This window comes from Nanorana parkeri, unplaced genomic scaffold (genome assembly GCF_000935625.1).
Source record: "Nanorana parkeri isolate BGI_ZX_2015 unplaced genomic scaffold, ASM93562v1 scaffold602, whole genome shotgun sequence".
NCBI classification, from domain to species: domain Eukaryota; kingdom Metazoa; phylum Chordata; class Amphibia; order Anura; family Dicroglossidae; genus Nanorana; species Nanorana parkeri.
In genome coordinates this window covers 528,779-547,878 of record NW_017306870.1, presented here as the reverse complement: position 1 = coordinate 547,878, position 19,100 = coordinate 528,779, and the positions used below count along the sequence as shown (strand labels likewise).

The following is a 19,100-nucleotide window of genomic DNA, read 5'->3' as shown; positions in this document are numbered from 1 at the left end:
AGAGTTCCACTCCATAAATCAGCCGTTCCTCTATCCCAGATCAAAGCGCTGACATGCTCCCTTCCAGCCTACTTGTCCACTTCAGCTACTTGATGGACAGGTAACATCTGGCCCTTAGATTTCTCCCAGAGACCTAGAAAATATCTTCCTCAGAGCTAATCAGAGCTAGAAAGGCTAAGGACATGCACACTCACCTTCATCTCTTCAAAGCGTGAACTCTGTAATTGCTCTGTTTCCGTGGGCATTTTTTTATTTTGTGTTTCTGTGTCCGTTAAAGGAAAAAGCTCTCCTCTGGCTCATACTAACTTCCCTGTTGTACGATACCCATGATGGCCATGACTTTTGGGAGAAGATTAAAACTTACAAGCATTGTAATTTTACACCAGTTGCATGGATATATGTCATATTTCATGTAAACCTATCCTTAAATAAATCGCTATGTACTTATAGCTCAGAAAGAAATTGCAATAAAGTCATCAGTGCTGTGTAAAAGAATGGATAGAGTCAGATTAAATAGCTTAAAAGTACCAAGAAAAGTAAAATAATATCTATCAAAACAAGATTAAGTCTAGCAACAGACCAGGGGAAAATTTGGAAGGTATTGATGATTACATTTTGGATATAGGATAGCATAGTGTATATATACATATGAATTTGTTTATTTGCCTTTGCAGAAATTAGTTTAATAGGATTTTTAAATTATTTGATAATTTATCGGGATATTTAATTCTCATTATTTCGAAAAAGCATCCCATTCTAGAATCCATAGCTGTCAGTAAAGGTAAAGCACATAGAATAATAAGGCTGCATTCACACTTTTTGGAGCCCCATTGTTATGTACATTTGTACTGCAGTACTACAATGTTCCATGTATGCACATTGCATTGCCATTCATTTTCAATAGTACTCCAATGTTTATACTCACACAAAACAAACATCCCTGCCCCTCTGCACACCACCACATATGTAATGAAAACACATGCAATGCCTTGTGGTGCAACACACTCCACAGAACGCATGCTAATAATTATAAAATGCATGTGCAAAAACGTGCATAAGTGTGACTGGACCCTTAAAGCATATGACGAGTCAAAATAAAAAAACAGCAAAACGTTTCCCAGCACACTCACCAGCCAGCATGCAAAAAAAACCTGTCTAACCACTAAGGTTAAAAGCAGAGTTTTACACACACGTCTTCTGCAGAATATGTGAAAGCGGCACAGCCACGTCGAGGCACCTCAATATAGTGCGGTCCTAACTCTAAACTATGAGAGTCTCCATCTTGGAGCATATGGGGCAGAAGATTAAATTGGGTGCAGGTTTGTCAGGAGGAAGCCCAACCTCCTTACAGGCACAGGGACGCACAAGGTACCCCGCACATCACAACGGCAGCTGAGACCCCCCATGCGTCACTGCACCAAATCAGTCAAGCAAAACAAATGACAAACGCACTCATCAATTCGTTACCAGCTTTACAGCAAGGTGCACATGGAAGGGCTTCAAACAGTAAAACAGCAAAAGGTTTCCCAGCACACTCGCCAGCCAGCATGCAAAACCTCTGCTTTTAACCTTAGTGGTTAGACAGGTTTTTTTTGCATGCTGGCTGGTGAGTGTGCTGGGAAACATTTTGCTGTTTTACTGTTTGAAGCCCTTCCATGTGCACCTTGCTGTAAAGCTGGTAACGAATTGATGAGTGCGTTTGCCATTTGTTTTGCTTGTCAAAATAAAAAAACACATGCAATTCATGCCCATTTACCCATGGTTTATCCTTTATAAAGTTCCCTGCAAGTACAGAAACATACCTGTTCATCTGCATTCCGCAGGGGTGCCAGCCCTGCCCATTGTCTTTTGCTAAACTACTTAACCAATCCCACTGTCTTCCTATCCACAGCATAGAAACTAATTGACGTGTAGTCCATGATAAGAACAGAGAAGGCTAATAGTCTCTTTGAGACGACACGGGCAGAGAGCACAGGACAGCTCTGAATTTCTGACAGGGTCAACAGGAATTTTTTGCACTTATAAAACATAACAAAACAATTTCAATAGTTTCTTTAACAGTACAAAAGAGAGAAAAAAGGAGAAGTTCAGTGTTAGGGTTTACTGTACATACACATTAAGGTTACGTATCCTCTGTTACTTTCGGAATTACTGCTGTATAGCTCATTTGCTGCTTTAGACTGCGGCTGGCTTTTTGTGACGTGCGTATCTTGACAAAGACGTGATCCACCCACATTAATGTTGTCCTGAATGTGATCGGGGCTTCAATAATGTGCACATAGCATGAGCCACACCATATGAAGCAATAGACCACATTTCACAGCCTCGTGCAGTCAATGTGCATCAGTCACTCTGCACAGGAACATCACTGAAAAGAACTGCATGTACATACCCTAAAGTGACACTTGTGTAAGGAACACAGGCATTCCTGTAAAATAAAGAATACATTATGTCACTTCAGAACTCACAACTTGTATAAAAGATTGATGTTTATGGGGCCGCTCTGTGATCAATAGCTTTATATTTTACAGTGGATGCTTTATGATATTCCTAGAACTACAGCTATACTGCTGACCATTTTATTTTTATGTTTGTAAGAAGAATATGTAATATACCAGTCGTGTGATGACAGATACACTGTACATATATCTGTGCCAATAATGTAACATTTACTAGAGCGTTCTTAGCCTGTCCGGCAAAGCTCCAAATGAAAAAGGCCAGTTGTATGCAAATCATGTTGATATGCAAAGCATGGAGGGTGATGAGGCTTGGACCTGCTGCCACCTTGTCAGCAGGCATACATCTTATGCAAAACCTACAGCAAGCTTAGGCTCCGGTCCATCCGCCTTTTCTGATGCCACCTGGGCAGTGGCACCCTGTAGCAGTTACATTAAGTTGAAGATGCATTCATGCAGGTGTACTTATAACTGATCCAGTTTGCCGTTTGTTCGTACCTCCATCAATAACAAAAACCTTTAATGGTTTCATTATTATAATTATCATAGACCTGGGTGTTTGGCTGGTCCTTACCTTCTCTTCAAGCTGGTGATGTGTAATCAAAATGAAAGTCTTGATTGAAAAGATTAAAGCATATGTCAAGGCAAAATGAATAAAAACCCATTATACATCTCTGCAATCCATGCACGTTCCCTAATGTTTTATCCCTTTAGACACAATGCAAGTACAGAAAAATAATTGTTGATGTTTCAGAAATCTCGTGTGTGCCTATCTTCCTCTTTGACACGACAAATCAGTGTATGTTGGCTCCACCTTGCCCACTTCATTTATGATGGAATACAAAGAACACGGCCCTCTCCCTCCTCATCTACATAACCCCTCCTTGTACACAGGAAGTTATCAGCTCACAAGTTTTCTGGAAAAATCAACAGGTATTTTTTTTTTTGCACACAGCAAGCAGATAAAACAAAACACTTTCCATTGTAAGGAAGCAAGTAAGAGAAGTTCATTATTAGGGTTTACATAAAGTACACTTTAGGGAAATGTTCTCCTGCTGACTATGGACCCCTTCTTTTAATGCCCCTCTTGTCTTTCTGTGAGCAAGGGCCGAACGTTGACTATGTATCTGTGTGATGCATGGCTCAATGCAACCTATGTACGTGTCTTGATTATTGGTATCAATGCTGCAGATAGTATGCACTTGCTGTAATTACCTCTAATGTGGATATGTTTTAGTACAATTTTGTAGATGAGCTCTTGATTGAGATCAACTGATCTGAGAAACGTATATAATTCTCCCTTCCCCATCATTTGCATCTGCATACATATTAAATTTGTTATTGAAGTATGTATATTGCTCATTGGTGCAGTATTGAGGTAATAGTTCTTGCCCTAAATTGCTGTATTTACTTTAAAACGTAAGTCTTGTTTTAATTGGATTTGGATTTTTAAACTCTTTGTAATTTAAAAAAATGATATTTTATAAATTGTGTTTGTGAAGTTGATAATTGTAGCACCGGAAAAGTCCCAGTCACAGTTCTGAGCCATTTGACATTTCCAATAAGGGATGTGGGGCAATGACCAAAGAGTTGGTTCAGATGTACACCATATATATGTTCTTTATATTTCCAAGAGGCTCCTTGATACAGGAAAATACTATATTCAAAAGCCAAATCTCGAATGCATATCATTCAATAAGAGGTTCCTGACAAATATCAAAGATGACCCAGGTCCTATTAATCATTCCTTGGTGTACAGTAGGTTTAATATCCATACAGACAAACTTGAATTGCATACCATGGTAACTGGAGAGTTTTGTCATGTTCTCTGCATTGGCCCCTTCCTAGTGCACATATGGTGGAGGGCAATCAGTGGAGAGCTCCCAGTTTACTAAACATTTCTGTGTAGTATCCAAAGAAATGACCTTTGTTTGAACCTTCAACCCTCCATTTAATGACTTGTTTGAAGACAGGCCTGAGTGCCGAGCTGGAGGTGTGTTGGGGGTGGGGATCCCTAATGGTTTGCAGGCCTCTGAGGGTCTTTGTTGGTGGATAAATGGAAGCTTGCTACATATCTACATGTTAGATAGTGCTGAAATATTAATTTCAGTATATGGATTCTGTGCTGTCAGTACAGATGTTTTAGAACGTCTCATGGCTTGGATACGGATGTAAAATCAAGGATCGTGGAGCTGGGTAATAACAATAAATTCTCCTTTACGTGAGTGCAATAACTGATAACAACCATTTTGTCTTTGACTGATTTCACTAAAGAACACTGATATTTGCTGGTTGCTATGGGTTATTGCACGTAGAATTTGAAGTAAGCCACCTTGTCTTACATTTCTGGCTCCTCAGAAAGGGATATTCTGTCCCGGCGGTGACAGACAGCTGAACGTTTGTTGGAAGTGCGATTAATTCTTATTTGCAGAGAGAGACCCCAATCCCCTAAGTGTGTGCACCCTTGAAGGGCGGCCATGTTTTTAATCCATAGGAGGTGTAGAGCGGGGTCTAAGGGGGTCTGCTTTATACTAGTACCTTTTATTTGTTTAACTCGAAACACAGAGGATTAATGGCAACAATTACCAGTTAAGGTAACATGAAAAATTGCAGGCACTCATTCTGGGATTACCATCTAAATTAAATCCAGTCTTAACGGCCCTGTGACTTATGGCTCTGCACGTCCTTGTCAAATAGGGGACCGTTACTACCTACTTTTAGGGAGGAGGTGGAGGGAAAGTCCCCCATGCACTTAATACCAAACACATGTCAATATAAAGGATACACACCCAGTTCTCCTCACACCCGTCTTGCTAAACAGAAATGGTGCATGCCAGCCCCCTGGGTCCAGATTTAAGCACTGCCCTGGGCGCCTTTAACCCTTCACTGCCTAACAGCTGATAAATCTGTCATTGTCTTCCACCACACATTCCTAATAGACCCCTTTGTTCAGTAGTAGAGCGTTAGACCCCCTAATTCAACATCGGTCACTGACTGAATAACCAGCAGCTTCAGTGTTACATTACTTCAACCTAAATGATGTATAAGGAAAAACTTAATCTTATTTAAGTGACTGCCTTTACATATAGGCTAATACACATATAATAATAAATCAATATAAACAGAACCACTTTAAAAGGGTTCTGGAACCTAAATCAGTGGTGCTAAACTCTGATACCCAAGGACCACTAAATTCTGCTAGTGCCACAGCTACATTAACAGTAAGCACAATAATTAGGAGCATGTGTAAGGTTCTGTTTACATATGTACACTACATAACAGTGGATTAAACTTGACCCACCAAGATGAAAGGCATCCCCTAAGGACACTAATGGAACTGCAGTGTGGTTTTTTTTGTTCCTCAGACCAACCCTGCAGTGTGCACAGCACCACTAACACCATTGTGTTTGATTTTTCATTCATTTTCTTGTGTAGTAAAGCACATGGGAAAACTTGGCAGTGAAAATAATCTATAAGAGCACAACACAAATGATCTCATCTGTGAGTCTCTGAAGAGAACTGAAAATCATGAACTATCAAGGGACTGGCATTGAGCACCACTGGCCCAGATCCAGAACATCTGATAGGAATAGTCAGTCTTTGGTCCACTTACACCAACCAGGAATGTAAAAATAGGTACATGGAATAGCCCGACTTTGAACTTTTATGTTATTCTTTACCATACATACTCTGATCGTCTATAAAACAACTGGCTATATATAGCCACCATGTGATGTCTATCTTCATGCCAAGTGATTAGCGGCGTCACCAACACATTATTATTATTATTACCGTATTATTATTATAACATACCCCTTGTATAAAAACAGAATAACAAGAGAATATAGAGATTATGTTCATAGTAACCAACAGATAGTTTTCCCTTCTGCTTGCACATATCAAATAACATCTGAACAGCTTCTCGTTTATTCTTTGTTCATACTTTGTTCTTTGTTAACTGGAAGAGTGTCTTCTTAATATTATAATATTTAGTGTCTGTATATGTGCCAAGGTTTTTAAACACTGTGTTGCTCAGGGCTACCAGTCAACACCAGAAGTCAACCCAAGTTGGCACTAACCTCTGTATGACCCCTAGCTTAAAAAGTTTGGGTCAGGAGGAGGTGGTGGGTATTGGGCAGAAAGGGGAGGAGGCCTTACAGCCTCTCTAAGGCTGGCAATAAAACATGAGACAGTTTAATGGATGTCTCTGCTGACCCCGCTGAAGCCATGTGAAAACAAAAAGCCTGGACCTCATTTAGGGTAGACTGGGTGGGGAGTGGGCTTATGCTGCAAGATCAGAAAGTGATGGGCTTGTGGGCCTGCTGCAAAATCAGAAACATTTTTTCTGGGATCTCATACTTTGTTAGAAAACAAAACTTTAGAGATTGCTAGTGATCAGGGGCAGTGAATAAGAAAATGGGGAGACAAATGCTCGCTAAATAAGGATATCTTTTTCTACAGAGGGGCTCATTTATAAGGAATGATAGGTCTTTGTTTATATCACCCAATCAAATTCTCGTTCTGGGATACAAGTAGTCATTCTTCTGGTTATTACGGACAACGACCACTAATACCCTTCTTTCATAGTTTGTTTCAGCATTCATTGCTTAGAAGGCTTTCATAAGCAAATCACCTTTATGCCATTACTTAGTCCTGTTAACAGTATAAAGTGTTCTAAGATTGTTTCCCCATAACTCCACAATTTAATACCAACACATATAAGACGGTCATAAGCATTTCTAGAACTAAATCCCACAAGTATGGTTTTGTTTTATTTCTTTTAACGGTGAACTCTTTCCTTCTAGAGGGATAGGAACAAATAACTGTACATTTCACAAAACATCGGCGGGGATTTATCAAAACTGGAGCAGACAAAATCTAGAGCAGCTGTACCTGGCAACCAATCAGCTTCTCTCTTCAGTTTGTTCAGTTAAGATTTGAAAATGAAAGAGGGAAGCTGATTGGTTACCATACGCAGCTGCTCCAGATTCTGCACAGAAACATTACAAATGTCTCCCCATTAGTATTTACATGAGAACAATAAAAGGTCTGACAGTTTTCTGAACCAGGATAAAAATGTAATATGTGAATGATGTGAGGATGCACCCTGTGTACAGTCCACCCTAAGTATTCAGTTATACCTTCCACTCTTCCAGCACAGGAATCACATTAAAAAAAAAGTCAAAAACTTCAGTAACATTTCTTTTGAAACTATTTGAGAGAATGTCCAAAACTTTGTGTCTAATACCAGGAATTTGCCCGTGTGTTTCAGGTTTATTAACGCCAGAAGACGGATAGTCCAGCCTATGATCGACCAGTCTAATCGAGCAGGTAAGTGGCCTAGTTACTATCTGAATGACTCTGACATTGAACTAGTTAAACTTCAGGAACTTCTAAGCAGCCAAAAGGTTTGTGAAACAGAAGAGGTTCAATGTGCATTAAATAAAATACCACAGCAAGACATTCTGGGAGACAGTAAGGACAAGAAGAGGGGGCAATCTCACCCCCTTTAAGTCCCAGCATCCCACCATAGGGAGCAGCTAATTGGTGCTAATTGGAGATTTCCAGCATGCTCTCAGTACAATTGCATCTCCTCCTCCTTACAAACCGCTAATTGGTGCAAAGTACCAGGCCACTGGGAGACACTTTAACCCTTGTGTGGCTGGAGCAGGTGCTTTCAACATGAAAGGGTTAAATGACTAATTTCTTCTGCCTGGTGCCATCTAACAGTTCTTGGCAGTATAAGGAAGTCTTTCCCATATGCAGCCTATTGTGTGTATTCATTCAGTGCCTATTCACACACAACTTGCTGGGATTGCATTATAACACAGGCTTTTTCTTAGGTGTGAGGAGTGAGAATGTATGTGGGGCAATTGTGAGGGTGAGGAGTGGGAGGGGGGCAGACTTCTTTTAGAAGAGTTTCTCCCATTATAAATTGCAGCAAACTAATGATTGGAATTGCAGTGGAGGTTATAATGAACATGGAACCACACACATCACTTTAAATAGCTGCTGGTAGATATTTGGATTTTACCATTTAACTACCAAGGTCTGTGATGCCGTAAACCCAATAATTGAAAGGCTCAGTCCACTCAATACTTATGCTATTGATTATAGATAGATTATGGTGGGTTGAATTACTCCACTGGCTTCTCCCATCTTTTGGGGATTCCAGTGCTGAGACACCGTCGGAGATCCTCCTCCAGCCATACAACCTCACTCCCTTTGTTGAAGCAGCAAGAAGTCTTTTTGCTGCAACCTCTATGATGACACAATAATTGTTAAAGGAGAACTATGGAGTTAAGTCTTTTCCCAATAGTTCTCCACAAACTAGCGTCCTCCCGTCACCCTAGGCTCAGTATACCGCGAGCTGTAGCTCTAGGTATGCTGAGACGCCGCAGTATACTGCGAGCTGCTGCTTGAGGTATACTGAGACGCCGCAGCTGAAGCGGATCCCGACAATTGTGCCGGGATCCGCCCAGCTGCGTGACTGACAGCTGGCTCTGCCTATCTAAAGGCATAGCCAGCTGTACCCGCCCCCTCCCCTGTCCGATCCACCAGTCAGCGCTGGCGGATCGGAGCGGGGAGGGGGGGAAACCAGCCCCTCCCCTGTCACGGCAGAGAGCCGTAACATGATCGAGAGAGTATGTGTTCGCTCACCTCCCAATCTACTGAGCCGACCTGTGACAGTCTCATTTTCACAGGTCGGCTAGAACTATGAGGTGAGTGAAAAGCACTCACCTCATAGTTCTCCTTTCATCTTGTACGGAAAGTGACACTCCCTCTTTTTAATGGATGTAGTAAGTTTGTGTTGCTGGCAGCTCAGGAACTCCCAGCAACACATGGCTGCAGAGGGTGGTGGGTGATTCCACCAATAGTTATGAATCTAAAGCTGAATATTAGGTCTGGGTGGAGTACCACATTAAGTTGTTTAGTACCTTTCAGAGGCTGACACAAGTATAATATGATCATTAAGCTGGGGCAATTTATGGTATGATAGAGCATGTGTCTATGGTGGTGGGGTGTGTATGTATAGTTTACATAAAGGTATACAAATCTCCCATATAGTATATACTGGCTGCACCTATATTCTGCTTGTAATGTTTCTGTTAGTTTGTAGTTTGTGTTTCAGTCCTGAAACTGGAACCTTTGCTGATATTTCGGTATGTCTTCTCTTCTTTTTTTTCTTCTCTGTGTCCACGTTTGACCACAATCAGGTTTTCTTCTTGATCCTTCAGTGAGCCAAGGAGCAGCGTATAGTCCAGAAGGACAGCCAATGGGAAGTTTTGTGTTGGATGGTCAGCAACACATGGGGATCCGACCTGCAGGTGAGATATTGGCCTTTCTGACATGTTTCTGAGGTTTTAAGCCAGTGATTATTGGTATATACACTGCAGCCATGAACATTTTGTACAATCATTTTACTGATCCATGACCTGAAACAAACATACTAGTTGACTATGGTGCACGTCTTTGTATTTGAAGCAACAGATATCCACACTGTACTCTTCAGGTGATTGGTATTTGATGCCAGATTTCTCCACTCCAGCGGGGTGGAAGCTGAATATAAGGTAGATTTATGCTTGCCTCTGGAGCCCCAAGCAATCTCCTCCCCTGTCAGCTGTCTCTGACTCTGCCTGTCATAGCTATGTATCACCCACAGTGATTTCACAGTGCTATCCTCAGACAGTCTGACAGGTGCAGGCTGTGGGAATATGAAGGGGAGCTCACATCAGTATGCCACATAGGTAAATGATCCTACAGTGGTGCTTTCCAAACACATCCCCAGGAAACACTAACAAGTCATGTTTTCCACACCTCTACACAGCGTCACAGGTGGTATGATGAGTTTGCTTCATTTACACTGTGTCTAATGAACACAGCTGTGCAGACACATTGAACTCTATAAAACATGTCCTGTTATTGGTCCCCTGAGGTTCGAGAGAGGGGTTCAATAACAATGCAAGTCTTCCAAGAGCCAGGATGGAGGCACAGCCAGTAACACCTTTGATGAAGCATATTCATTATTTTATCTAATAGTTATATAAGAAGATCTAGAAACGTGCTTAGTTAGTAGTCACCAAGGACTAGAGTTGGGAAACACTGACATAAAATGACACACTAGGCCCCATAACAAGGTGACAGTCTTGGCAAAGTCCTCCATTGAGTCAGATCTGCAGAATTATGGTGTCCAGAATTATTCTAAGAGATACCACGAAGTAAGACTTAATATAGGTGTACAGTTCACATTAGGACACACAGGGCCTTGTTTATAAAAAAACATTCTGCGTATATTAGCCACACATTTGCCATTTTAAAACGTACATTTGCTGGGTCACGTAAACTTATCAAGATTCACCAACATCTGTTCTCCGGTGTCCATTGATCTTGCACATTTATGAGATGCTAAGGCCTTTGGGCTGTGGAAGTTTTCCAAATCCTCACTCCATAGTGCTGTCACCCTTGTATGCCATAATCTCTGCACAGAAGACACAATTCTGCTTGTTGGTATGGGGTGCTCTTTGTCAGGATTAATGTGCCTTGTCATTTGGTCAGGGATGATGATTCCTTGTTTTTGCTTTTAGCTGCAGGTGAAGGGGTGTAGCCAGGAGGTATCTCCAAGCAAAGGTCACTTAACATTATCCCCATTTGGTTGATAGAATGTAGTCACTTGTGCTTTCCTTTTGCTTTGAAGATAAGGTAGTGCAGAAGTAGGGACCCTCTCAGTCTACCATTCAGGAACTTTCTGACCTTGTCAGAGAGGATCTGAAGCCACAGATAAGGAAATGGGTGTGTTGTTTGTAGGTAGCGGATAATGGCAGTCTCCAGCCTATCACTTCACACTGTTTTGCTATGAGTTAAGCCATCTTCTCCTGGCATTCTGAGAAAAGGCGTTCAAGTTGCTTACAGTGGCGGAGTGGCAAAAGTTAAAGCAGCGGTTTTATGTGCTTTAGGGCCTTGGTTCTCAACTGGTGGGTCGTGACCCAAAAGTGGGTCGCGACCACGTGTTCAGTGGGTCCCCGTGTGCCTTCCACTTTTCTAGGTGAGAGGCTCTTCTGCCTCCCCCTAGCACAGCACTGTCAGTTCTCACGCCAAGCAGCCATTCAAAATATGCTGCCCAGGGCTGAGTGTCAGGTTGAGCTGGGGTGGGCTGGGGCTATGCCTGCGAGGGAGCTCCATCCATACTTGCACTGCTTACAACTCACTCGCGTACCCTGTAGAGGTGCTTGTACCGGAGTGACGTCACAATCTGGCTCCCGGCACCTCTAAAGGGCATGCCAGGAAGCTGTACAAGTGGATGCATATATGGATGGAACTCCGTCACAGCACAGCAGCCCACACTGCATTCCATTGCAATGCAACTTGGCTAACGACTTAATGGCCAAGGACAAATGTGGGTCTTAAGGCTACACAGGTTGAGAAACACTGCTTTAGGGGGATGTCTAATCACTGGGGTGCCATACACTGCACTCACATTGTGTTTGCACCACTGGAAGGAAGGGGCACAATTATGTATTGATTTTATGAAATATCAACAATTATCAAAACTTAAAGATTATATTTCTAAAGATTAATTTAGGCTTTCAGCAAATGAGCGGAGAATGTGACAACAGCTAAACTTGGCAAATGTCTTATAAATACGACATAAAATATAATTTTATGTAAAATAAAAAGCCGTTTTGAGGGAAAAATTACTCACAGCAATGATCATAAAGTGATTAAATAGACATGATAATAGTGTGCTAGTTACATTGTTGTACTTATATATATCTTCCATTTTATAGGTCCTATGAGTGGAATGGGCATGAACATGGGCATGGATGGCCAGTGGCACTATATGTAAACATCATTCTGCAGAGCAATCACAAGCAGGGGGAAGTAAGTATCAGACACATAACAACTGCACAGTCGCTAAATGAATACCTACGTGTGACATTTAGACAAAACATATAGCAATCATATTAAGATAATTTTATTTAACCCACAGTCCACATATCTGTAATAGGCTGCAATGTTCAGCACTTCCATTTTTGTATAAATCAGTCTCTGTGTAATGAAGCACTACTCCTCCTGGACCTGTTTGAGGTCCATCCTTGACCCGGAGTTAATGCACGTGAACCCAGAATGGTTGAAATTCATATGCAGCAGAATAATGAAAGATCACAATATATAATCAGCCTTTGGTGTATTTCCATATAAGCTCCCAGTCTGTATTACCATACACCTGAAGGGGCCAGGCTGCCTTTGTCACAATGTCCTCTCTAAACCTACATCCTGAAGGTGACACTTCTTCCAGGGCATTAAATTCCTTCTGCAAAATTAAACTTGTTTCAGATTAAAACCGGGAGATGTTGGGGCCAGTGAAATTGTCCTTTGAGTGACATGAATCTGTCAGTCTTGGATGGATGCCCAAATTATCACGTATGCGCAGATTAAGAGTCTCTCCATTACAGAGTGACTGTGTATGACAGAAGTGGCACTAGTGATTCTTCGCTGGGGACATCCTGCCTGGTTATTTGTTGTCATTATTTATTTTTCATGCTTCTCTCAGCCTGATATACAGAATAGGAAGACAGTCAATAGATTTAAAGGGAGAGACATTTAGGAGTAACTGAATATGAAGCAATGGATTTTTCACTGAGGGCTGAATGACTGCACTTGGATTAAGAAATCCATTAGACTTTAAAGCTTCAAGTGTTTTTGACGTATTAAAAAAAAAAAAAAGATGTGTAACGCTGCCAGTTTCATCCCCTTGGCTGAAGGCAGCAGAGCAGACAGAATTGCATATAACATTGAAACTTCTTTGTTTAATGAGGCCGAATATAGGAAGACGTACCTTGATTAAATCATTCTGTATATGTAAATAGAGGCCAACATTTCATAGGCGATCTCAGGGGGCTGCCGTGACATCCAGCGATGAAACCAATTTCCCTCTTTCTTCCTTCTTTTTACAAATGCAGTCAGGAAACAGAGAGCAATGTACCCTATAACGGCCATAGAGAAAACATTTTCTCAGCTTGGATAATTCTTAATATAGCCCATATAATTTCTAGCCTATTTAATTACATAACATATTTTATGCTTCATGACCAATTACATTAATAGCTTAATACAGAGGAATATTATCCTCTCTTGATTTGATTATGCAGCCACACAATATGGTATATTTGGTACTTAATTATCATCATCCATTGAGTAGGCTGCCGGGCTAGAACAAACACAGGGCCAGCGAAGCAGCCTGGGATATTGTGTTTAGATGGCACCAGCACTTGTGATAATAAAACAAATATATACCACATATTACTACTTAATGGTATGGAAAAAATAATGCCCCCTTTACTCCACAATGGGGCAGAATGGAAGTGGCCAGCACGTATAGGTGACTAAGTAACAGCCGCATTCGTATGATAAACCCGGAAAGTATTTCTGTTGTTGCTGCCTTCAAATCAACATTTTATCTCATCTTCATGGAAAGGCACTCCCTGCCAATTCTTCATCTAGCTTGGAGATTTTTTTTGCAACTCTGTGGCCAGCAGGAAAGACACTAGAGGACAACCAGAAGGTTTTTCTTTAGAGATGCATATATTAAATTGAGGAAGGAGTACAAGCAGGCACAACTCCCCGGAGCCTAATCCCAGGCTAAAATTTCCCACATATTTGCTCCAAGATCACTGGTGTCTATAGTGGTCTGACGGCACCCATACACATGAACCAACAATCCTATAACTATTTCCTGTTATATGATCATCACCTAAATTGGCCCATACATCAAGTACAACACATAAAGTACTCAACACAAGAGACAATGGAGGTGATTGTACAATTATCTCATACATGCCAAAATAGTTATTCTAAAGCTGTCCATACACCAGTAGACTTTCATTGTAAAAAATGGTTTTGGGATGTACATTTGAATATCAAAAAGTTAAAGCGATATTAAACCTCCTTTTTTTAAATGCACTGGAGGTCCCTGATTCGAATCCCGAGCAGGTCACTATCTGCAAGGAGTTTGCATGTTCTTGCGTGGGTGTCCTCCGGGTTCTCCAGTTTCCTCCCACACACCAAAGACATGCTGGTAGGTTCATTGGCTCTTCTATAAGTTGGCCCCCTATGTATGCATGTGAGCAGGGACCTTAGATTGTAAGCTCCTTGAGGGTAGGGAGTGATGTGAATGTGCAACTATGTAAAGTGCTGCGTAAATTGTCGGCACTATATAAATACCTGTAATAAATAAATAAATAATAGTTGCTATTAGGACACCCACCATTGCCTGAGGATGTTGTTCTTTTTCTTGAAAAGTTTTTAGTTTTTTTTTGTTTACCATGACAGTAGAAGTGATTTGTTTCTGAAGATACGGGTTCTTGAAAAGTTTTACATTCCTCATTTTCAAGTGGGTCCACGCAGCGCTCTTCCCCCCTCCCCCTGCACTGGTGCCTCCATCGGCTAACGGAGGCACCCGTGCCCGCAGTGGCTGTGTGCGTCCATAGATACACACAGCCCTGTGGCAGGCCACGCCCCTCTTCTCTGACCAACACTTTGATTAAAGGATGAAGGAGCCTATGGCTCCTTTGCCATCAGTATTCTCCCCCTGCAACCAGGAAGTACAGGCAATGGAGGATCAAGTCGGGATCGGCGGCGGGGAAGAGTGTCGCTGACAGGTAAGTGTGGGGGGTGACTGGGGGAGAAAAAGGTACTAGGCAGTTTTTACCCTAATGCAAAGAATGCATTATGGTAAAAAATGACCAGACCTTAATACTACTTTAATTGACCAGAGTGACAAAAAACTCAAAGGATGAAAAATTCTTCTCGAAGGGACGAAATTCTAACAGTGAATGTGTTTTTTGTTCGGGAAACTCCATTCATTCCCAAATTGAATGTTAAAGTAAAAAAAAATTTCAAACAACATTCCTCCAAACTCTGATGGCATTATCGAATGCTCTGACAAGATTTTTTAAAGGAAAGTTTGTAGAAAGGTCTACCAGTGTATGGCCAGTTTAAGGCTGCCATTATTTCTATACCGCCTGTTAGCTGTCTAGGTTGATACTTATCAGCTGTGGAAGTCACCTTGGTTGCATACCTGGTCAATTTTCAGGAGATTCTAATCTATTTCAGTAATCAGGAAATTGATAAAAGAGGCTGTAAAAATAGAGAAAAATGCCCAATAATCTTATCATCTCATTTAGGTCTAATTAGGTCATTAGTTGTAGTAACGCCCCTTAGTGTGACTGCACTATGCTATTATGCAGCTGTCCAAAACTAATCTTGTGAGGTCAAAGGTGGCGTATGCCAGTGTCTACAGAGAAACAGCAATGGTCTCAATCTGAAAGTAGCAGTGAACAGCCAACTATATTTGTAGTATGAACAGAGCTATAAAAGAAGTACAATGTGTACATTTGGTATGTTGGAGGAATTGTTGCTTCTAATGAATACAAATAACACAGAGATATCATTATTTCACAAGATAGCTCGGCTTGATGCTTCAAATATGGCATTCTCTACATATATATTCAGAATTGGTGTATGTGTATAATTCCTATGTCATGGTAAAAGTGACATGAAACTTCCTAATATCACCTTAGTTAGTGAAGGTGAAAACATAGGTATGGTCTCTATTCATGGCAAGACATGGAAGATAAATAGCACCAACTTCAGCAAGTGTCATGTGATGTGCAATTTTCACGTTTTCAAGTGAAGTTAGCAAAAGTCCATTTATTGACAGTACAATGCCATCCAAATTCTAGCGCTTTCGGGGACGCACATGATCCCCTTCATAACGCTCGAAGTGTAATCAGGACAGACCCAAACAAACCTATAATTCATCATTATATAACTTCATACAAAGAGAAGTAATACCAGCCGTAGACATGAGAGAAGGGACACACGTGTCAGCACCATCCAACCATCTCAGACCTCTGTCGGCAGACTCTTCCAGGGGAAAAACTGACCAATTGGGTTGGAGTTTCCTAACTGATCGCTACTGTTTTCCTTCTGGGATTGGCTGGTGCAAGGGGTGTCTAATCAATCCTCCCCCTACATCCCCCCTCCATAAACATGTATGTGGGACCAACCTGAAGCTATGTCTTTATGGAAAGACCTTGTAATGCAAAATATCTTAGGGTAGATAGATTGTACCTGCATGTCCTACGGCTGTCCGCTGTCTGTAGGTAGCTCAACCAGTCATAAATAAAAGATAATGGTTCTGACTGATCTCAATGAATAAATGGTAAATGTATTTGTTTTTGGAGCTTACTGCTTTTTGTATGTTTGTGCTCTTCCTGCTGCTAACTAGTCTGACAGACAGAGGATAGCGGTTGGACATGCAGGCGCAATCTATCTACCCTGAGATGTTTTGCATTACAAGGTCTTTCCATAAACACATACAGGGTTATTCACAAAAGGGTGAAGAGTTTGGAGAAGGCAGGAGAAGTGAACAATCTAGGACAACATAGCCGATTTGGAAACATTCTCCAATTCAGCTCACTTTCCAGTTCAGCTATGTTGTCCTAGATTGTCCACTTCTCCTGCCTTCTCCAAACTCTTCACCCTTTAGTGAATAACCCTGATAGATTCAGGTTGGTCACACATGCTTGTTTCTGGAGGGAGAACAAAGGGGGAGGATAATGTAGTGTTCATTCCATCTAAATAACCGACACAGCAAAATGTTACAAATAGGATCTTTTTGTATTGTTCTAGGAAATGATGGGGGAGGGGTATTTCTGTAAAGTAAGATTCTAAGCAGAAACAACATAAGGGGAAGTCAGTGGGATCACTGCTGTTTTCTGTGGAATATGGGCTTCAATCTACACAGAAGGAAAGAACAACTTACTATCTACTACATGCATTCATAATATTCACTGTTCTAACACTAACAATTCAGTTGGTTTCCTTACAGATTTAACTATAAAATATAACATCGCACAGCACTGTAGGTCGGCACAAACACATTCTTGGTATAATAGAATCACTCTTACAAGTGATGTGTAATAAAAATGAGGTCTGTCTGTTCAGTCTTGACGTGTAAGGCCTAGTGAGTACAAGTCTTTTTCGCACATTGATACAACCAGTGACCTATTTGTGGTCAGAGGAGGAGAGAGGAAAGTTCCCAAGTTTACACGAGGATGTCTGAGAAGTGGCAATCAGCTCATCATACATGTATGTATGTCACTGGTGTCATCGCGGTACCCAGTTAGTGCTCAACTACTCATTTTTTATCACACGGGAGCTGAAATGAACTTTTTCACCGGCACTTCATTTACATAGATTACAATCATTTAAGAAATCTTATGTGTAGCCGAATTCTGACGCACAGCGCTGCCATACCTAAAGTAAGAGATGACCTAATTTCTCATATCAGCGGTGACTGTATCTTACACAAGAGGAATTTCATTTGAATAAGGAACCATGCAACTGGCTCTTTATATAGCTTTCTATCCAGAGAATTGTATTTTTTAAGGATAATGTAAAACATACGGGCGTGAGATCTATCATGGCAAACGCTCAGAAGCTGCGCTTTTCCACCTAATGGATTTTTCCATTCTATAATAATTATGTACTAAGCATAAAATGTATTGATTTACATGAAAAATCAATTCACGATCAATCCTATCGTCCACTGTGCTCCTCGTAGTGACTGAAGGGGAAATGACTGTGTGTGACTTTTTATAATAGACCTGTAGCTTTTTGTGTGATTTCTGATGGCATACCCGTGCATGTGAAAAGTACCGTAACCCCAGAGCTGCTGTGTACATACATGTATGTGTATCAATTCACGACCCCTGACCATGTCTTCATTTCTTTCAGGTCTGCAGGACATGCCAGGGGACTGTCTTTCTCAGGGTGGTCCTATGAGTATCAGTTTGGTACAACCAGCTCACACTTCTCCACAGTTGACATTTTGCCCTTCCTCAAGACATGGACCTGCGACGTTCCCATCAGCATGAGCCATGTCCATACATCACATGGAGGATTCACCTTACCAGGGACAGCCACGTCTGCACCATCACCCCCATTCTTCTGAAGCCCAGCTCATGGAATCTCATTCTGCCCAAGAAACCATCATTTCTATGAAACCTCAAGGGAAAACATAAAAAGATAATCTTTTAAGACTTTTGAACTTTGATTGGTTTTAAAATTCCAGACAGCTGTGACTTTTTTTCTTTTTTTTAACTTTTGTCATTTTTTTTTCATCAATAACAAAGGACCAACGAAACAAAGTACACAAATGTGAAGTCATGGGTTCACTTTAATGCCCATTAAAAAAAAAAAAAACACAAGTCCCCTCTGGAAAGCAGAAAGACTCAGAGATATAACTACTGTAGGATAAAACATAGGAACTAAGTTAACTTGTACATTTCTGATGATTTAAATAGTTTTAGAAGAGACAAGAAAAGATATCCTTGTTTTTTCCACACTATGTGTGTTGTTTCCAAATGAATGACTTGGCTCAGCCAGAACCCCGCCCCCCCCCATCCTCCCCTCCCGTGGAAAGCTACAGAATATTTTTACCTGTGACCAGCGCGGAACTAGACCAAGGCCTGGATGACATCTATTGTTTGTCTGTCTGCCCCTCAGCACTACAGGACAATTTGGATTGGGGCAGCTGCACAGACATAAGAAGGACAAGCCGGGGCACCTATGCCGTGC

The 19,100-nt window shown here is 41.3% G+C and overlaps 1 protein-coding gene across 4 annotated transcripts in view; it reads left to right on the top strand.

Moving 5' to 3' along the window:
- Window positions 1-18,344, top strand: part of MEIS2 (Meis homeobox 2) — a 142,899-nt gene extending 124,555 nt beyond the window's left edge. For 2 of the 4 annotated variants that reach the window (XM_018562826.1, XM_018562824.1), the window contains exons 10-13: window positions 7,729-7,787; window positions 9,695-9,784; window positions 12,242-12,335; window positions 18,258-18,344. In XM_018562826.1, the coding sequence (XP_018418328.1) occupies window positions 7,729-7,787; window positions 9,695-9,784; window positions 12,242-12,300 (208 nt within the window). In that variant the 3' untranslated portion in view covers window positions 12,301-12,335; window positions 18,258-18,344. Of the gene's footprint in view, window positions 1-7,728; window positions 7,788-9,673; window positions 9,785-12,241; window positions 12,336-18,257 lie in introns of all 4 variants that reach the window. The other 2 variants (XM_018562825.1, XM_018562823.1) reach the window with 1 other exon arrangement.
- The last annotated feature ends 756 nt before the right edge of the window (window positions 18,345-19,100 follow it).